The sequence below is a fragment of the Triturus cristatus genome, chromosome 4_1 (assembly GCF_964204655.1).
Source record: "Triturus cristatus chromosome 4_1, aTriCri1.1, whole genome shotgun sequence".
Classification (NCBI taxonomy): domain Eukaryota; kingdom Metazoa; phylum Chordata; class Amphibia; order Caudata; family Salamandridae; genus Triturus; species Triturus cristatus.
In genome coordinates, this window is record NC_140585.1 from 80,025,524 (window position 1) to 80,043,238 (window position 17,715).

The 17,715-nt window shown below is 52.7% G+C and overlaps 1 protein-coding gene across 1 annotated transcript in view; it reads left to right on the forward strand.

The window, feature by feature from the left end:
* TMEM134 (transmembrane protein 134) overlaps positions 1-17,715 on the forward strand; it is a 121,249-nt gene that overhangs the window by 69,405 nt on the left and 34,129 nt on the right. The window contains exons 2-3 of the mRNA XM_085651649.1: positions 3,140-3,198; positions 15,855-15,944. Of these exons, the coding sequence (XP_085507775.1) occupies positions 3,140-3,198; positions 15,855-15,944 (149 nt within the window). The remainder of the gene's footprint in view (positions 1-3,139; positions 3,199-15,854; positions 15,945-17,715) is intronic.

Below are 17,715 nucleotides of genomic sequence, written 5' to 3' on the forward strand. Positions count from 1 at the left end.
CCATCATGGACTGGGTTGCTCCAACTACCCAGACTCAGGTAAGAGCTTTCTTGGGCCTGACTGGGTACTATAGGATGTTGGTCAAAGGTTATGGATCCATAGTGACCCCTTTGAATGACTTAACTTCCAAGTTAGCTGTCAAAAGGCATTTGATGACCTGAAGCATGCCGTGTGCACTATCCCTGACCGAGAAGCGATACGCTCATATCGAAAGGGAAACCCTGGCAATCCGCTGGGCCTGTAAATACTTCCATTTGTACATTTGTGGACACCCATTCACTGTCATCATGGATCACCAACCCTTGGTGCCGCTGTTCAAAGGATCAGCACCTCACCCACCGCCTTGTATCGAACGATGGGTCATCGGGCTCCAGCATTACTAAATGAATGTAGCCTACCGGCCCAGCGCCAATAACCCGGCTGACTTCCTTTCAAGACACCCAGACATGATGGAGGTGGGAGGTGAAGAACCAGACGCCAACACCACCGAAGCCCACCTGAACATGCTCTCTGCTCTCACATGCCCTCGAGCATTGACCCTTGAAGAGGTGGCGACAGCAGCTGAAGGAGACGCAGTAATAGCCAAAGTCCGAGACACTGTCCAAGGAAGACAGTGGTGTCAATTCTTTCACTCCGCAAATTCATGGTCGAGCCCGGAAAAGGAACGCTTGATGCACATGTGGAGTGTCAGAAACAAGCTGAGCCTCAACGAAGGAGGCTTCTTACTCAGGGGACTGCGCATCATCATCCCTGCATCCCTTCAACTACGGGCAACCCAACTTGCCCATGGAGGGTACCAAGGTGTGGAGAAAATGAAAGCCCGCATGCGAGAAAAGGTCTAGTTCCCGGGGATGGATGCATGTGTGAAAGAGACAGTCCGGAGGTGCCCATCCTGTCAGGTGACGAGTGGACCCAAGAGGCCCGCGCCCATTCACACTGAGGAACACGGGCAAAGCCCCTGGGAGAAGTTGAGCGTGGATTTCGGGAGCTTCACTGACGGTCGGGTCACACTAGCCTTAATCGACAGTTATTCAAAATACCCAGTGGTGGAAGTAGTGAACTCAACAGCTTTCCTGCATGTTGGCCCAGTTCTAGAGAAGATATTCGCCATGTTCGGATGTCCGGAGGAACTCCGAAGTGACAACGCACCCCAGTTCTAGGGGCACGAATTCCGGGAGTTCCTACAACATCACGGCATCCGGCATAGGCGCATCATCCCAGAATGGCCCCAAGCCAATGAGGAGATTGAACGTTTTATGCAGACGATCAACAAGACTCTTCGCATAGCAGTAGCGGAACAAAGTGACCTGGAACAGCAACAGCAGAAGTTCCTGCGGCACCCCTCCCTTCGATGAAGAAGGCACCCTCAGGCGAAGAGAATAGCGCAACAACACCGACAGCCAGGCCCGAAGAGTGGTATCCCATCAGATACGACAAGGAGATGCGGTCATCATGAAAATTCCGGACTTGATATGAGCATGGTTACTGGACAGTAGTCGACGCAACATCTCGTGGTTCAAACAAGTGGACAGACCCACCTTTCCCACTGACATCGCTGGCCATCCCAAAGGGCCCAATGCCAGCCAGGAAGAACCCCGAGGGGCAGAACACCACCATCCGGGGCCAGCTCCATCACCCGCAGATCCAGAGGCAACCCCTGAAGCTCCAAGTCCACCCCCTGGTACCCTGCATCCCGGTCCCTGCACCAAGCCCCCGCCGGGGCCCATCCAGGTATGTCCTGAGGGAGAACCCGCGACCGAGCGTTCGCCTGAGAGACTTTGCCTGTCAAGTAAGTGAACTGTGAGATATTTGAGATCCAGTCAAGGACTAAGTTGAGATGAGATGTGACGGTAGGCGCACTAGTGGTTATTGCCGGCACGCGGCAGAAAGTCCCTGCCCTTGCGTTCACGCCAGACGGTGTGAGCGTAAATAAATATGGGCGGAGCTGCGCAGGCAGTCCGCGCCTAACGGAGACAGTGTGTGCGTGTTTCTTGCCTCGCGCAACAAGGTCTGCTACACGCATCGGACACTGGCGGGTGGCCCCCTCCCCATGAGTGTAACAATTAGGAAGCTTCAAGTGACTGCATCAATTAAAGACAATACCGGGTTCAAGGTGCCATTTACATTTGCATATTAAGCAGTTGCACACATTTACATTTCTTTCAAGGACCAGGCACCATGGCCAGAAAGCTGGTTTCTTGTTTAGCCGTCTGCCCCTTCCTCGGCCACACAGCACTTTATTTGAGGTTTCTCAGCTGACGGAATTGCGCGTCCTGTACGGTTTTCTTTCAACAATAAGTAAAAGCTGTTTTTGTTACCTTAAAAAAACGTATGGGCACGTCATGCCCCATCATATCCCACCCACTGCGACCACTATACTCCATACTATATACCTGGCCTGTGCCCCCTTCTACTCTCTGCCTTACCCCAGCCGCAATGCTGTTAATTGCCTCCACTGCCTCCCCCCCCCCACTGGAGCCACCTCCCCCCTCCGACTAGAGCTGCCACCCCCCAGACTGGAGCTGCCTCCCCCAAGACTGGCACTACGACCCCCCCAAAACTGGTATTGCCCCCCCCCCCGCCTCCAGATTGGCGCTGCCTCCCCACCCCCTGACTGGTGCTGCCTCCCTCCAGACTAGCACTGCCTCCCCCCAGACTGGAGTTGCTTCCCCTCCAAACAAGTAACCCCAATGAGTGGTGACTTCGGTCCTGGTTAATACTAAGGAACGTTCTGATGAAGGCGTTGTGAACCATTCTGATCTGCACCGAAACGACGCATTGACAGACCTTTTATTATATTTTATATACAGTATTGTAACAAAATGAAATTATGTATTTAAATATTGTGTTAATGTATGCGATGGTTTATGAATTTGTTTTTAACATTAATAAGTGGGCTACTCTGCCTCACATCCTTCTGAGGGAAGTAAATTGAGTACCATTAAATTGGGTAATAGTAACACCTGTCATATAAAGCGCCTCGAAACAGCAGAGGCGAGGCATGAAGTGCTGCATGGCTCCGGGGTTATCATGTCCATGTCTTTAGAGCTGGGTTCGCATTTTGTAACGCCTACCCAGCCCCAGCCCCACCCCCACCCCCCACAATGTGTTGTTAATTTTGCTCTCCTTTGAATTGTAGAATCTGGAAAATGACGAAGATGGAACCCACTCTCCAAATGGGACAAACATCGACTTTAGGTGAGAATTCAGCAGGCGCGGAGGGCGAGTTAGAAACAGTTGTGGGGGGAAGGCCAGTGGGCACAGGTGTGTCAAGCCAGGGAGGGCAGGAACTGCAGAGGGAGGGACAGAAGGGCAGGGGAGGGGCAGGTTGGCATGGACCAAACCTGGACAGGAGGAACTGCTGAGGAAGGGAATAAGGGGGGGCAGATCGTCATGAACCAAACCGGGACAGCGGGAAATGGTGTAGGAAGGAAGGAGGGGCAGATAGGCATGGACCACCTTACCTGGGCTGCCAATTGTACTCCATGTGTTATTACACTAATAGTGAGTAATACACTGTTATTCACTATTATTGTCATAAAACAGTTGCCAAAAAACAAGGAGTTTGAAGCCCCAAACGATGTCCATTAGTAGGAGCTTTCCCGTGTTCCTGTTGACACCTTTGATGCCAGGGGGTGGCAAATGCAGTGCCGGGGTTGCAACGGGCAAGCTAGGAATGGCGTCCCTGTTGAAATACAAAATGATGGTTCACTAAAGCAACATTTGGTGCAGCCCCTAAACCACCACTGAATCGGGCCACTTCACAGTGGGCGGGGGCAGGGTGGTGATGTAGGCCCCCCCTGCAGAGACTGCACAGGTTCTCTTGTAGGTGACTGCAGGAAGGCGCTCAAACACCTGGAAGTCCAGTGGCCCCTCCAGGGGAGCCAGAAGAAGATGACGCTCCAAAGACCCAGGTGTTATTACAAAGGGCAGGAGGTCTCTGACAGGTCCCCTTTCTTGAGCTTAGCTGCCAAGGTTTCAGATTGCTTGTGTGTGACATTTATAGAATTTCAGTGTAATTATGAGTGGCAGTCAACGACTATGAGTGACACTTTCTCACGAACACAGTCAAGCAATGAAGACAGGAGAAACATATAAACATCAGAAATGACCCCCATTTGAGCAATGGGAAACTTTAAGATCTTAAAACTGCTGCAAAGCACCAGAAATGGAAGGGCACTTTGGGACCCGACTGTACCAAGCAGGATGTGAGAGGCCCCAGGGCGGATGATCTCAGCTGCCTGCTAATACATTTTCATAATTATTCAGAGTCACTACAGTCAGCTTGCTCGGTGACTCGGAGCGCTGCCCAACCTGCTACAGCAAGCCTCGGGAGGGTGAGAGGTTGAGGCACACAGGCTGTAATCTTTTCAAGACTTTAGCTCACCTGCTAGGTCTCTAAAATAATTGAAATCAGTTTACCGAGCTGAGCAGCCTGCCCCAGAGCATGTCACTGCCCAGCCCTGCAGCCACGTCACTAGCCGCAGCATGAGAGCACTCAGCCGTCTGCCCCAGAGCATGTCACTGCCCAGCCCTGCAGCCACGTCACTAGCCGCAGCATGAGAGCACTCAGCCGTCTGCCCCAGAGCATGTCACTGCCCAGCCCTGCAGCCACGTCACTAGCCGCAGCATGAGAGCACTCAGCCGTCTGCCCCAGAGCATGTCACTGCCCAGCCCTGCAGCCACGTCACTAGCCGCAGCATGAGAGCACTCAGCCGTCTGCCCCAGAGCATGTCACTGCCCAGCCCTGCAGCCACGTCACTAGCCGCAGCATGAGAGCAATCAGCCGTCTGCCCCAGAGCATGTCACTGCCCAGCCCTGCAGCCACGTCACTAGCCGCAGCATGAGAGCAATCAGCCGTCTGCCCCAGAGCATGTCACTGCCCAGCCCTGCAGCCACGTCACTAGCCGCAGCATGAGAGCACTCAGCCGTCTGCCCCAGAGCATGTCACTGCCCAGCCCTGCAGCCACGTCACTAGCCGCAGCATGAGAGCAATCAGCCGTCTGCCCCAGAGCATGTCACTGCCCAGCCCTGCAGCCACGTCACTAGCCGCAGCATGAGAGCACTCAGCCGTCTGCCCCAGAGCATGTCACTGCCCAGCCCTGCAGCCACGTCACTAGCCGCAGCATGAGAGCACTCAGCCGTCTGCCCCAGAGCATGTCACTGCCCAGCCCTGCAGCCACGTCACTAGCCGCAGCATGAGAGCACTCAGCCGTCTGCCCCAGAGCATGTCACTGCCCAGCCCTGCAGCCACGTCACTAGCCGCAGCATGAGAGCACTCAGCCGTCTGCCCCAGAGCATGTCACTGCCCAGCCCTGCAGCCACGTCACTAGCCGCAGCATGAGAGCACTCAGCCGTCTGCCCCAGAGCATGTCACTGCCCAGCCCTGCAGCCACGTCACTAGCCGCAGCATGAGAGCACTCAGCAGCCTGCCCCAGAGCATGTCACTGCCCAGCCCTGCAGCCACGTCACTAGCCGCAGCATGAGAGCACTCAGCCGTCTGCCCCAGAGCATGTCACTGCCCAGCCCTGCAGCCACGTCATTAGCCGTAGCATGAGAGCACTCAGCAGCCTGCCCCAGAGCATGTCACTGCCCAGCCCTGCAGCCACGTCACTAGCCGCAGCATGAGAGCACTCAGCAGCCTGCCCCAGAGCATGTCACTGCCCAGCCCTGCAGCCACGTCACTAGCCGCAGCATGAGAGCACTCAGCCGCCTGCCCCAGAGCATGTCACTGCCCAGCCCTGCAGCCACGTCACTAGCCGCAGCATGAGAGCACTCAGCAGCCTGCCCCAGAGCATGTCACTGCCCAGCCCTGCAGCCACGTCACTAGCCGCAGCATAAGAGCACTCAGCCGTCTGCCCCAGAGCATGTCACTGCCCAGCCCTGCAGCCACGTCACTAGCCGCAGCATGAGAGCACTCAGCAGCCTGCCCCAGAGCATGTCACTGCCCAGCCTGCAGCCACGTCACTAGCCGCAGCATGAGAGCACTCAGCCGTCTGCCCCAGAGCATGTCACTGCCCAGCCCTGCAGCCACGTCACTAGCCGCAGCATGAGAGCACTCAGCAGCCTGCCCCAGAGCATGTCACTGCCCAGCCCTGCAGCCACGTCACTAGCCGCAGCATGAGAGCACTCAGCCGTCTGCCCCAGAGCATGTCACTGCCCAGCCCTGCAGCCACGTCACTAGCCGCAGCATAAGAGCACTCAGCAGCCTGCCCCAGAGCATGTCACTGCCCAGCCCTGCAGCCACGTCACTAGCCGCAGCATGAGAGCACTCAGCAGCCTGCCCCAGAGCATGTCACTGCCCAGCCTGCAGCCACGTCACTAGCCGCAGCATGAGAGCACTCAGCAGCCTGCCCCAGAGCATGTCACTGCCCAGCCCTGCAGCCACGTCACTAGCCGCAGCATGAGAGCACTCAGCAGCCTGCCCCAGAGCATGTCACTGCCCAGCCCTGCAGCCACGTCACTAGCCGCAGCATGAGAGCACTCAGCAGCCAGTCACAGAGCATGTCACTGCCCAGCCCTGCAGCCACGTCACTAGCCGCAGCATGAGAGCACTCAGCAGCCTGCCCCAGAGCATGTCACTGCCCAGCCCTGCAGCCACGTCACTAGCCGCAGCATGAGAGCACTCAGCCGTCTGCCCCAGAGCATGTCACTGCCCAGCCTGCAGCCACGTCACTAGCCGCAGCATGAGAGCACTCAGCCGTCTGCCCCAGAGCATGTCACTGCCCAGCCTGCAGCCACGTCACTAGCCGCAGCATGAGAGCACTCAGCCGTCTGCCCCAGAGCATGTCACTGCCCAGCCTGCAGCCACGTCACTAGCCGCAGCATGAGAGCACTCAGCAGCCTGCCCCAGAGCATGTCACTGCCCAGCCCTGCAGCCACGTCACTAGCCGCAGCATGAGAGCACTCAGCAGCCTGCCCCAGAGCATGTCACTGCCCAGCCCTGCAGCCACGTCACTAGCCGCAGCATGAGAGCACTCAGCAGCCAGTCACAGAGCATGTCACTGCCCAGCCTGCAGCCACGTCACTAGCCGCAGCATGAGAGCACTCAGCCGTCTGCCCCAGAGCATGTCACTGCCCAGCCCTGCAGCCACGTCACTAGCCGCAGCATGAGAGCACTCAGCAGCCTGCCCCAGAGCATGTCACTGCCCAGCCTGCAGCCACGTCACTAGCCGCAGCATGAGAGCACTCAGCAGCCTGCCCCAGAGCATGTCACTGCCCAGCCCTGCAGCCACGTCACTAGCCGCAGCATGAGAGCACTCAGCCGTCTGCCCCAGAGCATGTCACTGCCCAGCCCTGCAGCCACGTCACTAGCCGCAGCATAAGAGCACTCAGCAGCCTGCCCCAGAGCATGTCACTGCCCAGCCCTGCAGCCACGTCACTAGCCGCAGCATAAGAGCACTCAGCAGCCAGTCACAGAGCATGTCACTGCCCAGCCCTGCAGCCACGTCACTAGCCGCAGCATGAGAGCACTCAGCAGCCAGTCACAGAGCATGTCACTGCCCAGCCCTGCAGCCACGTCACTAGCCGCAGCATAAGAGCACTCAGCCGTCTGCCCCAGAGCATGTCACTGCCCAGCCCTGCAGCCACGTCACTAGCCGCAGCATGAGAGCACTCAGCCGTCTGCCCCAGAGCATGTCACTGCCCAGCCCTGCAGCCACGTCACTAGCCGCAGCATGAGAGCACTCAGCCGTCTGCCCCAGAGCATGTCACTGCCCAGCCCTGCAGCCACGTCACTAGCCGCAGCATGAGAGCACTCAGCAGCCTGCCCCAGAGCATGTCACTGCCCAGCCCTGCAGCCACGTCACTAGCCGCAGCATGAGAGCACTCAGCAGCCTGCCCCAGAGCATGTCACTGCCCAGCCTGCAGCCACGTCACTAGCCGCAGCATGAGAGCACTCAGCAGCCTGCCCCAGAGCATGTCACTGCCCAGCCCTGCAGCCACGTCACTAGCCGCAGCATGAGAGCACTCAGCAGCCAGTCAGAGAAGCTTCAGGATCTGAGGCCTCCGCTGTAACTTTACTTAGGCTCATGGTGACTCACTCTAAAAGTAAATTAAATTGGGAAGGAGAAAACCAGTAGTTACACTTACTAGTCTGCGTCTAGCAGGCAAAGTCATGATGTTACGGGCCAGACTGCCACAACGATGGCTATAAGTAGCGGACGCTGACTGGTCCAGTACTTTACGACTCGCGCCACAGCATTCTTCATCATGGCTGCTGAGGCACCACAACTCTAGTCGCGGTCTCGGGTCGGGTTGCGGTTCAGTATACATCACAACGGTCACGCAGCACAACAATGCACGGTGCTAGCATCGGCGGGCTGCGCTGCCAAACTTAAACTGGTGCGCCTGGAAACAACGTCCGGAAATGAAAGATTTCCTAGCTAACGAGAAGGATAGTTTCAATTCTATTAAGGACTAGGAGACGAGGATTATGCATATATTTCTTCACTTTATTTGCATAGCAGATTAAAAGAACATTACAGACTACACACTTCAAGTGAGATTAATATCCGACTCATAAGTCGCCATAAGGGCACCCATTAAATTAATGTGTTATGTTCATTTAAAACACCGTATTTTATGGCAAAAACCACACTTCCCATGATTCCGGGGTCAGCCGTGACGACGTCTTTACGTCAACCATCACGTGCCGGATAGGACCAATCCCATCACGACCACACAAACACGGAAGTACAAAGTTACCGATGCACGATTCAACGGTACAAAACGCCGGGGATCGGGACCTACTAGGTGGACAGGCGGGGCAGAACTCTTGACGAAGTAAGTCGGGAGGGTATCTTGAACGGCTGTGAACACGGGCGCACTCCTTCCTGACGGAAATGAGAATTTTTAATACCCATGACACGATGTTCCTCACGCCGTCTTTTCCAATTTTTCCCTTTCCTTTTCTCCTTACCATTATGGGGTTCCAATGATAGGGTTTGACTATAGAGCAACCCCTGTTAGCCCTGCAATCCCCTGAGATACGGGATTCATCCGAAGTTCGGGTAAGAATGGTTGCGTGCATGTGTGTAATTTTGACATTCTTATGCACATATGTCTTCTTACAATCGCACATGGTTTCAGTTACTATGTTGATTCACAGATACGGTATGAATGTTGTATGAGAGCGAGTACTGGAGAGTTTTTTACATGGATAGTATTCACTAGCTGACATGAAGCATCAGTTAGTATGCGAGCAAAATCGCCACCGCACTATAGATCTGTCACGTTGATTAATTGTGTACAGATACAGTTATGAGTGGCACATGTTTGAATAGAGCTGTACACCACGATGTCATAGAAACACTTGGCATATGCAGGTGTCGTTCTTTGTCCTAAGCACGATTATGGGACACATCACGTTGGAACTACCACGGTAAAAACCTACAAGTATAAGTTGTTTGTTTTGTTTTCTATGTTCTCTTTTACAGATGGAATACGACGCATGACAGATTAATTGAACAGTCGCTCACACGAGGAGCAGCTATTCTGCCCTCACCCCACAAACAGGATAGGGAATTCCCTCACCTGCTATCCAGGGTGGCCTCTTTTGCCCTGAAGAAAGTCCTGGACCTTTACGGCCTTACACGGACTGAAACATGTTGGCACTAGGGTCCTAGGACCATAACACTCCTTTGAAGACCCCTTTTTTAGTAATTTTATTAACCCAGACAGACCCAAAAATAAAAGGAAACTGGGTATCTGCCTGAGGTTTTTTTATCTTTTAGCCCCCCCTGGTCTATAATATCTCCAAAGAGCTCCCAACACTGTGGTTGAACCCACCCCGACTTTTAGGCGTCGGGGTTACCCGATGATGAAGCATGACACCACTAGGGTGTGTGAGGGTACCTAAACCAAAAGGAAGTGCTTCCTTGCTCACCTATTGGTGAAGTTTAGATTTCCCCTTACCAGTTTCTTCACATCTTTCCATCTACGTGCACCGATACCGACCACTGGATGGTCTGTTAGAGTAATTTGTTGTGTAATTGATTATATTGGGACGTGTTACTCTGACTTAGAATCCTCTCCACCCTCCAGGCAATGAAATAATTTTTCAATAGCCTTTTGTGTATATACACATCCCATGAACCATAGAGGATCAGTCTCTATGGCAACCATAGTCCAATCCCGTAACAGTCCATAATATATAATCCTATGACGTCCCTTCCGCTTCCTCTTCTTCACTGGAGGATGTTAAACTGGGATTACTGCTTCATTCGAACTTTTGATAATTCCCTGCAACACAGAGATAATCCCATTATCCCATTCCTCAGTATACTGAGATTCTCACAATGTTCATGAAAAACAGGAAACTTATGCAGAAAGCAACTTTCAACAGTTCAATGACATTAATATTTCATCAACGACAATCACCTGGAAGTAAATTACTTACGTATAACGAAAAATTCCCAGGGCGGGCAGAGATTAAAAATTGATCTCGGGGTGGGATAATCCTTGCCTCCTAGTCCTTAATAGAATTGAAACTTTCCTTCTCGTAAGCTAGGAAATTTTTCATTCTATGTCAGGACGGAGGCGAGGATTATGTATGTTCAAAGCTTACTTGCGACCAGAGATGCCGCTTCCCAAATAGGTTTAAAATGAAACCTCTTAAAGGTAGATTCAGACGACCAATCAGCCGCATGCATAATATCTTCCAGTCTACCACCTACCTGAATAGCTTTTGATGCCATAGCCCCTCTTGTGGAATGTGCACCAAACTTACTCACATCCACACCTGCCTCAGACATGATCCATCATACCCACCTGGCAATGGAAGGAGAGGAAACCGCCTTGAAAGGTTTCTGCATGGTGATAAGTAATTGCCTCTCTCCGGGGGGGGGGGGGGGGGGGGCTTCCGAGATCATCTCCGCGTATGCCTTAATGCACTTCCCCACACAATACTTAGGGTGCTCTGGAAAGGAAGGATAAGATACTGACCTGGTATTGGTCTTCGTTCTGCGAGATATGGTAAAGGTGACCCCTTGCGGGGTAAAAACCCTTGCTGTGATGTCCAGAGCTCTGACATCCGAAACTCTCTTACATGAGATGAGACCCAGGAGAATGGCTATCTTAGCCTACAGCTCCTTTTGAGACAGATATTGGTTATCCTGCCAACCCAAAAGAAGTCTCAATACCTGATTGACGTCCCACAGGCCCGAATACCTGGGTTCAGGAGGATGCCTCGCATCAGCTTACAAACCCAGGGATGTTCCCCTGCCGGTCTGCCATCAATCTCACAGTGCCCTGCAGAAATGGCCGAACGAAATGAGTTAACTGTACGATAGGCCAGACCCACTTGGGATAATTCCACCAGAAAATTAAGAATGTGAGGAACCTTTGCCCCCATGGTATCCACATGTCTCTCCAGACACCAACGGTACCAGTGTCTCCAAGCCGAGCGATACCTCTTGACTGTACCTGATGTCCATGCTTGCTAGATGAGGTTTGCAGCGTCTGATGAAAGCTGTTAGTCTTTCCAGCGTCCCCTGAAATTCTCCACGCCATGAGCTGCAAATGCCCCTGAAGCACCGGAGAATGAAGGCTCCCTTGGCGGTCCTTGAGAATTGAAGGGAATGAGGGCAGCTGTATCGGACAATCCCACGACAGCTCCATCAGCGTTGGGAACCAGACTTGTGCCCTCCAGATCAGCGTGATCAACACTATGGACGCTGCTTTCCGTTGAACTTGGGATGCTACCCTGCGAATCATCATGAAAGGGGGAAACCCATAAGGTTACTCCTTCGACCAGTCTTGTAGAAAGGCGTCCACCACCGTGGCCTCCGGGTCCAGTCTCCTGCTCACAAACCGCGGAAGCTGATAGTTCAACCGAGAGGCAAAGAGTTCCAGACTGCAGGGTCCCCATCTGTCCATCAAAGCCAGGAAGAGTGCACGATCTAGTTGCCAATCACTGTAGTCGAAGAAGTTCCTGGAGTTCCAATCCACCACGTTTTTCTGTAGACCTGGAAGGTATTTCGCTGTCACTGAGATCTGTTTCTGCAGGCAATAGTGCCAAGGGCCTTTGCCAGGTTGGATAAGACCCGCGATCGTGGGCCTCCCAGGCGATTGATGTACTGTACCACCGAGATGTTGTCCATCCTCAACAGAATGCAACAAGAGACACTGTACTTGGTAAGGGATTTCACCGCAAAGGATCCCGCCAGCAACCTTAGACAGTTGATGTGATAATGTAACTCCTCTTCCGACCATCTGCCTCCCATCGAGACTTCTCCACATCGGGCTCCCCAGCCCAATCTGTTGGCGTCCCATTCTATCACCAAATCTGGGGTCGATCCAAAGATCGCCCGTCCATTCCAGGCTGCCATGTGATCGATCCATCACTGGAGTTCCGTCCTGGCTTCCTCTGTCAATAAGATGATCTCCGAGTAGGTAAGACCTCTCCGACGATGCTGAGCCTTCAATCTCTGAAGGGCCCTGTAGTGTAACGGGCCCGGGAATATGGCCTGGATCGAAGAGGAGAGAAAGCCCATTATCCTGGCCAGTTTGCGCAGCCAGATCCTGTCCCTCCTGAGAACCTGCGAGGGCTCCTTCTGTACCTTGTTCACCTTTGACACTGCCAAGCTCAGGGACGCTGGGACGGAATCTATGAGAAATCCCAGGAAGAACATCTGTTGCGCTGGGCGCAATTCTGACTTCTGTGCATTGATGACAAAACCCAGGTCCTGGAGTAATGCAATAGTCATGCTCCCGTTGCGGGAGAGATGCACCAAAGACTGATCCATAATAAGGATATCGTCCAGGTAGATAATCATTCTCACCCCCGCTCGCGGAGTATCTCCACCACCGGGCGCAACAGCTACGTGAAGCACCATGGGGCTGAAGAGAGGCCGAAGGGCAGAGCTCGAAACTCAAAAACCTGGTCCTTCCAAGTGAACTGGAGGAATCTCCTGAAAGGGGGAAAATGGGAACTATCAGGTAAGCGTCCTTCAGGTCGAGTCTGGATGGTGTATCCCCTCCATCTTGAAGTGGCGATAGACCAGCCACTCGTTGAACTCTTTTACATTGATAACGGGCCTGAAACCCTTGTCCTTTTTTTGTACTAGGAAGTGGTTGCTGAGAAAACCGTTTGGATGAAGTACCGACCTGCAAATAGCTCCTTTCCTTAGGAGTTCCGAAATTTCCGAGTCTATCAGACTTTCCTCTGGTGAAAAAACTGAGGGTCCTAGGCGTCCCACCTGAATGGGGACACCGTGGAACTCTATGTGGAAGCCCCTTACAGTCTGCAACACCCACGGGTCTGATATCTTTCCCCAATTGTGTGAGAAGAGCAGGAGCCTCACCCCTAGATCTTGAGGGAAAGAAAGGGTAATCCTTACCAGAGGGTCCTCCAGGAGCGTTGGCGCCTCCTCTGTTGTTCCATCCTTTCCCTCTTCCGGAACCTCTACTGAGATAAAAGGTTCCCTGACGGCCGTCATTCTAGCCATTATTTCGTCGTCGTTGACCTCTGTTGGAGGGGCCTTGTTGTTGAATGCGGCCGGAGGAGCGAACCCTGACTCTTCCGGCCCGCCAAAAACCCGCCCTGGAAAAATCTTTTTTATGGAGGCCTGAGCCTTATGCAGGGCTGAAAAGGTGGTAACAAATTTGTTAAGCTCCTTGACAAAAGGTTCACCAAAGAGTTTACCTTGCGCTACGGGGCCCGCTTCAGAGGTAGCTGGGTCCCCTAATTTGGGGTTGATCTTTATAAGGAGAGACCTTCTTCTCTCTGCAGCCAGGGCACAATTCGCATTGCCGAGAAGGCATATTGCCAGCTGTGCTTACCCAGCGACTATCTCCGTAGACAAAGGTGATCCAGACTCTTTTGAACATTCCGCCAGTTGGATGATTTGGGTCAAAGGACCTACCACATCCAGGAGTTTGTCCTGGCAGTTTCTCCAGGATCTGTCTATCCCTTTTTTGGGATCCCTCATATATTTTGAGAAAAAAGTACAGAGCTCCTCATCAATCTCTGGTGTGTGTGCCACTTTTCCTTTGAGCGACTGCCTGGGGCATTCTCCCCTCATCCTAGTCCTGACTTCCCTCTCTAGAGATTGACGGATTTTCGCTGCCACATATTCTGCCACTTTTGCATCATGGATCCACTCTGCCGACCTAGGGTGATAAATCTGAGTAGGCTCGAACATGTCCGAATGTCCCCCGTCCCCCTCCGGGGACTCAGAGGAGTGGGAACCTGGGCGCCAGGGGCGACCCGAGTTTTTATCCTCGTTGGAGGAGAGATCTCCCTCCGATACACCCTCCCACTCAAAGGGAAGACCGCCATCCGGGTCCGAATTAGGGACTACTGTGTCGCAATTTTCTCCGGGCTCCTCCTCCTCCCGGCAGGGTGCGTGTTTGAGCATTTGCGCACTCTTAAGGAAGGTTTCTCTGAGCTTGTCAAACCCTTCCAAGTGCCCCGCGTGACGCTTCATGGCCCTTCTATTCCCCACCTAGGAGCCACTGGGACCCGCCTCTTTGAAATCGGGATCGCTGTACAGCCCTGGGATGCTTTTTGCCAACTTATCCACCTGATCCCTAAGGGGGGCCAGCGCCCTAGAAACAGCCTGCGAGAAGGCCTGGTCCACTGAGGGTGGAAGCTGCTGGGGGAAGCCATTCCTCCTCCACCTCCTGGAAAGAGGAATAAAAGTGATCCTCTGATGAAGACATATTAATAGAGGGCAGCCCCCTCTCCGGTGCTCAACAGCTGGGCTTGCCCGAAGCTGTCAAATTCGATCTTGTGAAGGAGATATAACAGTCACCACCAGGTGGTGCTGCAATCACCAGATTGTGTGTGGGGATTCACCGCGTAGCGGTGTCAAAACGGAGAGAGTTGGTCAGGAATCGGACATGCTCAAAGCTCAGCGTCTGAATTCCTAAACGCGCATCCAAGCCGGCAGGAGCGCTCGATGGAGCTGTTGCTCTCGGCCCAGGCGCGTCTGACAGAAACCCTGCAGCTCGCGAAGCGCACACTGGGAGGTCCGTGTGTACGAGGGGAGAACGCGCTCTGGCAAAGTCTACTGCGCAAGGATTACAAACAACCAGAAGCCAAACTAGCCACAAAACGCTTACAGGAACCACTATACAACAGTAATAAATGTAAGGTAAGCGAAGTAGTGTAAAGAATGTCACTTAACTGACGAGTAGTGAAGAAAGAGGAAGCCGAAGGGACATCATAGGATTATATATTATGGACTGTTACGGGATTGGACTATGGTTGCCATGGAAACTGCTCCCCTATGGTTCATGGTACGTGTAGTCTGTAATATTTACTAATGTTTTGTTTAATGTTCTTTTAATCTGCTATGCAAATAAAGTGATGAAAGATATGTATAATCCTCGCCTCTGTCCTGACATAGAATCCGAATGCCGCGGTGCCAGTGAATGTTATGTTGTAGCCTAAGCCAGCCCAGAGCGAACTGAGCCAGCCCCCAAGCCTGCCGCAAGCAGTACCGAGCGCGCGCTGTCAGCTTTCTTAGTCAAAGGTGCCAATTGGCAGCGCTCCAGCTTGACCGCTGAGGATGCACTATAAATGCGTCACTTTGCATTTCAGTGAGGAGATGTGGATCGCCAAACTGAAATGCGTTAGTCTAAAGCATGATTCGTGGTACTTGGCAGGGCTGCTTGGGAGTTTAGAGGTCCTGAGAATGATGCTCTGTTTCTATCTCCAGTGGAAGTATTGGGTAGACCTCCATTGGTCCCCTTTCAGTGATGGTGTGTGCAGTTGGGGGTTCCCAGAACTGTGTTTGGCGGTAGGTAGTTTTTGGGTCCTGGGAGTGTACCTCTGTCTCTGGTGGTGTGTGTGTGATGGGGGGGCATTATCCAATATTGTGTGTAACATTGCCTTGTCTCCCCCACAGAGACGTGAGCCGACTCTCTACCCGCAGCTCGCAGTGGTCCTTCAGCACAATGAGCAACACCACTCAGCGCTCCTACAGGGAGTGCTTCAGGTGAGTCGCTGAGGGCAGTCTCTGGGGCACTATCAAGTGGGGATTAGGCTAGGATTCAGTGAAAGCCTCCGCGAGTGTGGAAAGACTTGGAGCGCCACTGGGAGGCAGGGCTGGGTTTAATCGGAGAGCTCACTGCAAAACAAATCCTTCCTTGAAAACTGCCTTCAAAGACCCTCCACCAAAACTAGGCTCTCTTTCATTTTCCTGCCCAGCCCTGGTTTCCTCTCTGCTACATTACAGCCCCTCTACCATCAGGGGGCGCCAACCAAACTGTGGGACTATTTGTTTCTAACCTCTACAAGAGTGGACACAGTTCAAGACCACGTAGATATACTATAGGGACACAACTCTACGTGAATGAGCATTGCGTGTCCAACCTGAGTGTGAGCTTCGAAAGCCCGTGTATCTTTCCAGTAAGAAAACTGATAAACAAAGCTGGCCGAGTGCGAGACTTAGAAGTACTATTTACCAGCTACCGAGGCAGCGGGGGAAGGTACCTGTAAAACTAGTTGGACACAGGGCGTGGAATGAGTAGAAGAATTTCGGTGGTATTGTCATTTAGTAAAAGAAATTCTTCTGACCAGAGATAGTGAATAATGTTGTTGAAGGTTCATGATATCAGTACTCTTGGTAAATAAAAACTCATATTGAACCCCAAGATGATTGCCACTGTCGTTTTGAGTTTTACACCCACATATTTGACATTAATTTTGAGTTGTGCAGTCTGGTTGGGTCCAGCTAATAAACAAGTTTTTTCTGTGTTTTACCTGTAACCTTAGAGTTGACCAAAGTATGCGTTATCAGGGGCTGGTGTTTAGACAACCACATCCCCTGCACCAAGACACCTCTTCACTTTGGCCTCCTTAAATCTACTGGAGACCTTTTTTAACTTTTGTGAACCTTCTCATATAAGCTCCTTGTATATTGAAGTTCCTGTTGGGAACCCCACTCCGCGGTCTGACCATGCTCCTCTTTCCAGAAGATTTTGTCTCTGACGTTTTCCTCCATAAATATTTAGATCTGGCGTGACATCTGTGGCTTTTCCTGTTTGGGGAAAAAATACAGAGTTGGGTTTTGGGTCTGCCCTTTCAGTCATTGCTTCATTGAAGTGGCAGGTACATTTTGGATCGGTTCATAGTACAGCATACATAGAGTGGGGCACTGGACCTGCCCCCACGAGCCATTGCTTCGTTGGGCTGCCAGTAATATTTTGGTTCAGTCCAGTTCGCAGCCCCTCGGCTATTGAAGTATCAGTCATCTTGAGTGATGCATTTGCCTCTTTACTTCTGAATCCACATTGGGGAGGGGTAAACACGGAGGCAAAAAGGAATCTGTATTTGGCTACCACCACACAGTACACCGGCCCTCTTGAGAGCGGTTGTGTGCAGCACAGTGGAGACAGCAGAGCTGCCCTGCATATGTAGGTGTCTGCAGCAGCCCTCGGCACTGAGGGTTATCTTAAGGTGCTCAGTTGTACTGAGCACCACCTGGACTGTACTTGTGTCACCGCCTGCATTAAATTCAGATGTTGTTGATTCTTCTTCCTCAGAAAACTGATGCCACCCATTTCCTGTTTGGTCATTTGACCAGCAGCGAGTCACATCTGAGCTCTGAGGGGATTTAGGGAAGAGGATTTGGAAAGATTCCCGGATGGGGTGTGGAATGGAGGAGGGAATGCTGGCAGGTTGCTTGCTGAGGCTCCTGCTGGAAATGGAGGTGCTTGACAGCTCTGGATGCACCCAAATGACTCCTCTCTCCCTTTTCTCTGAGC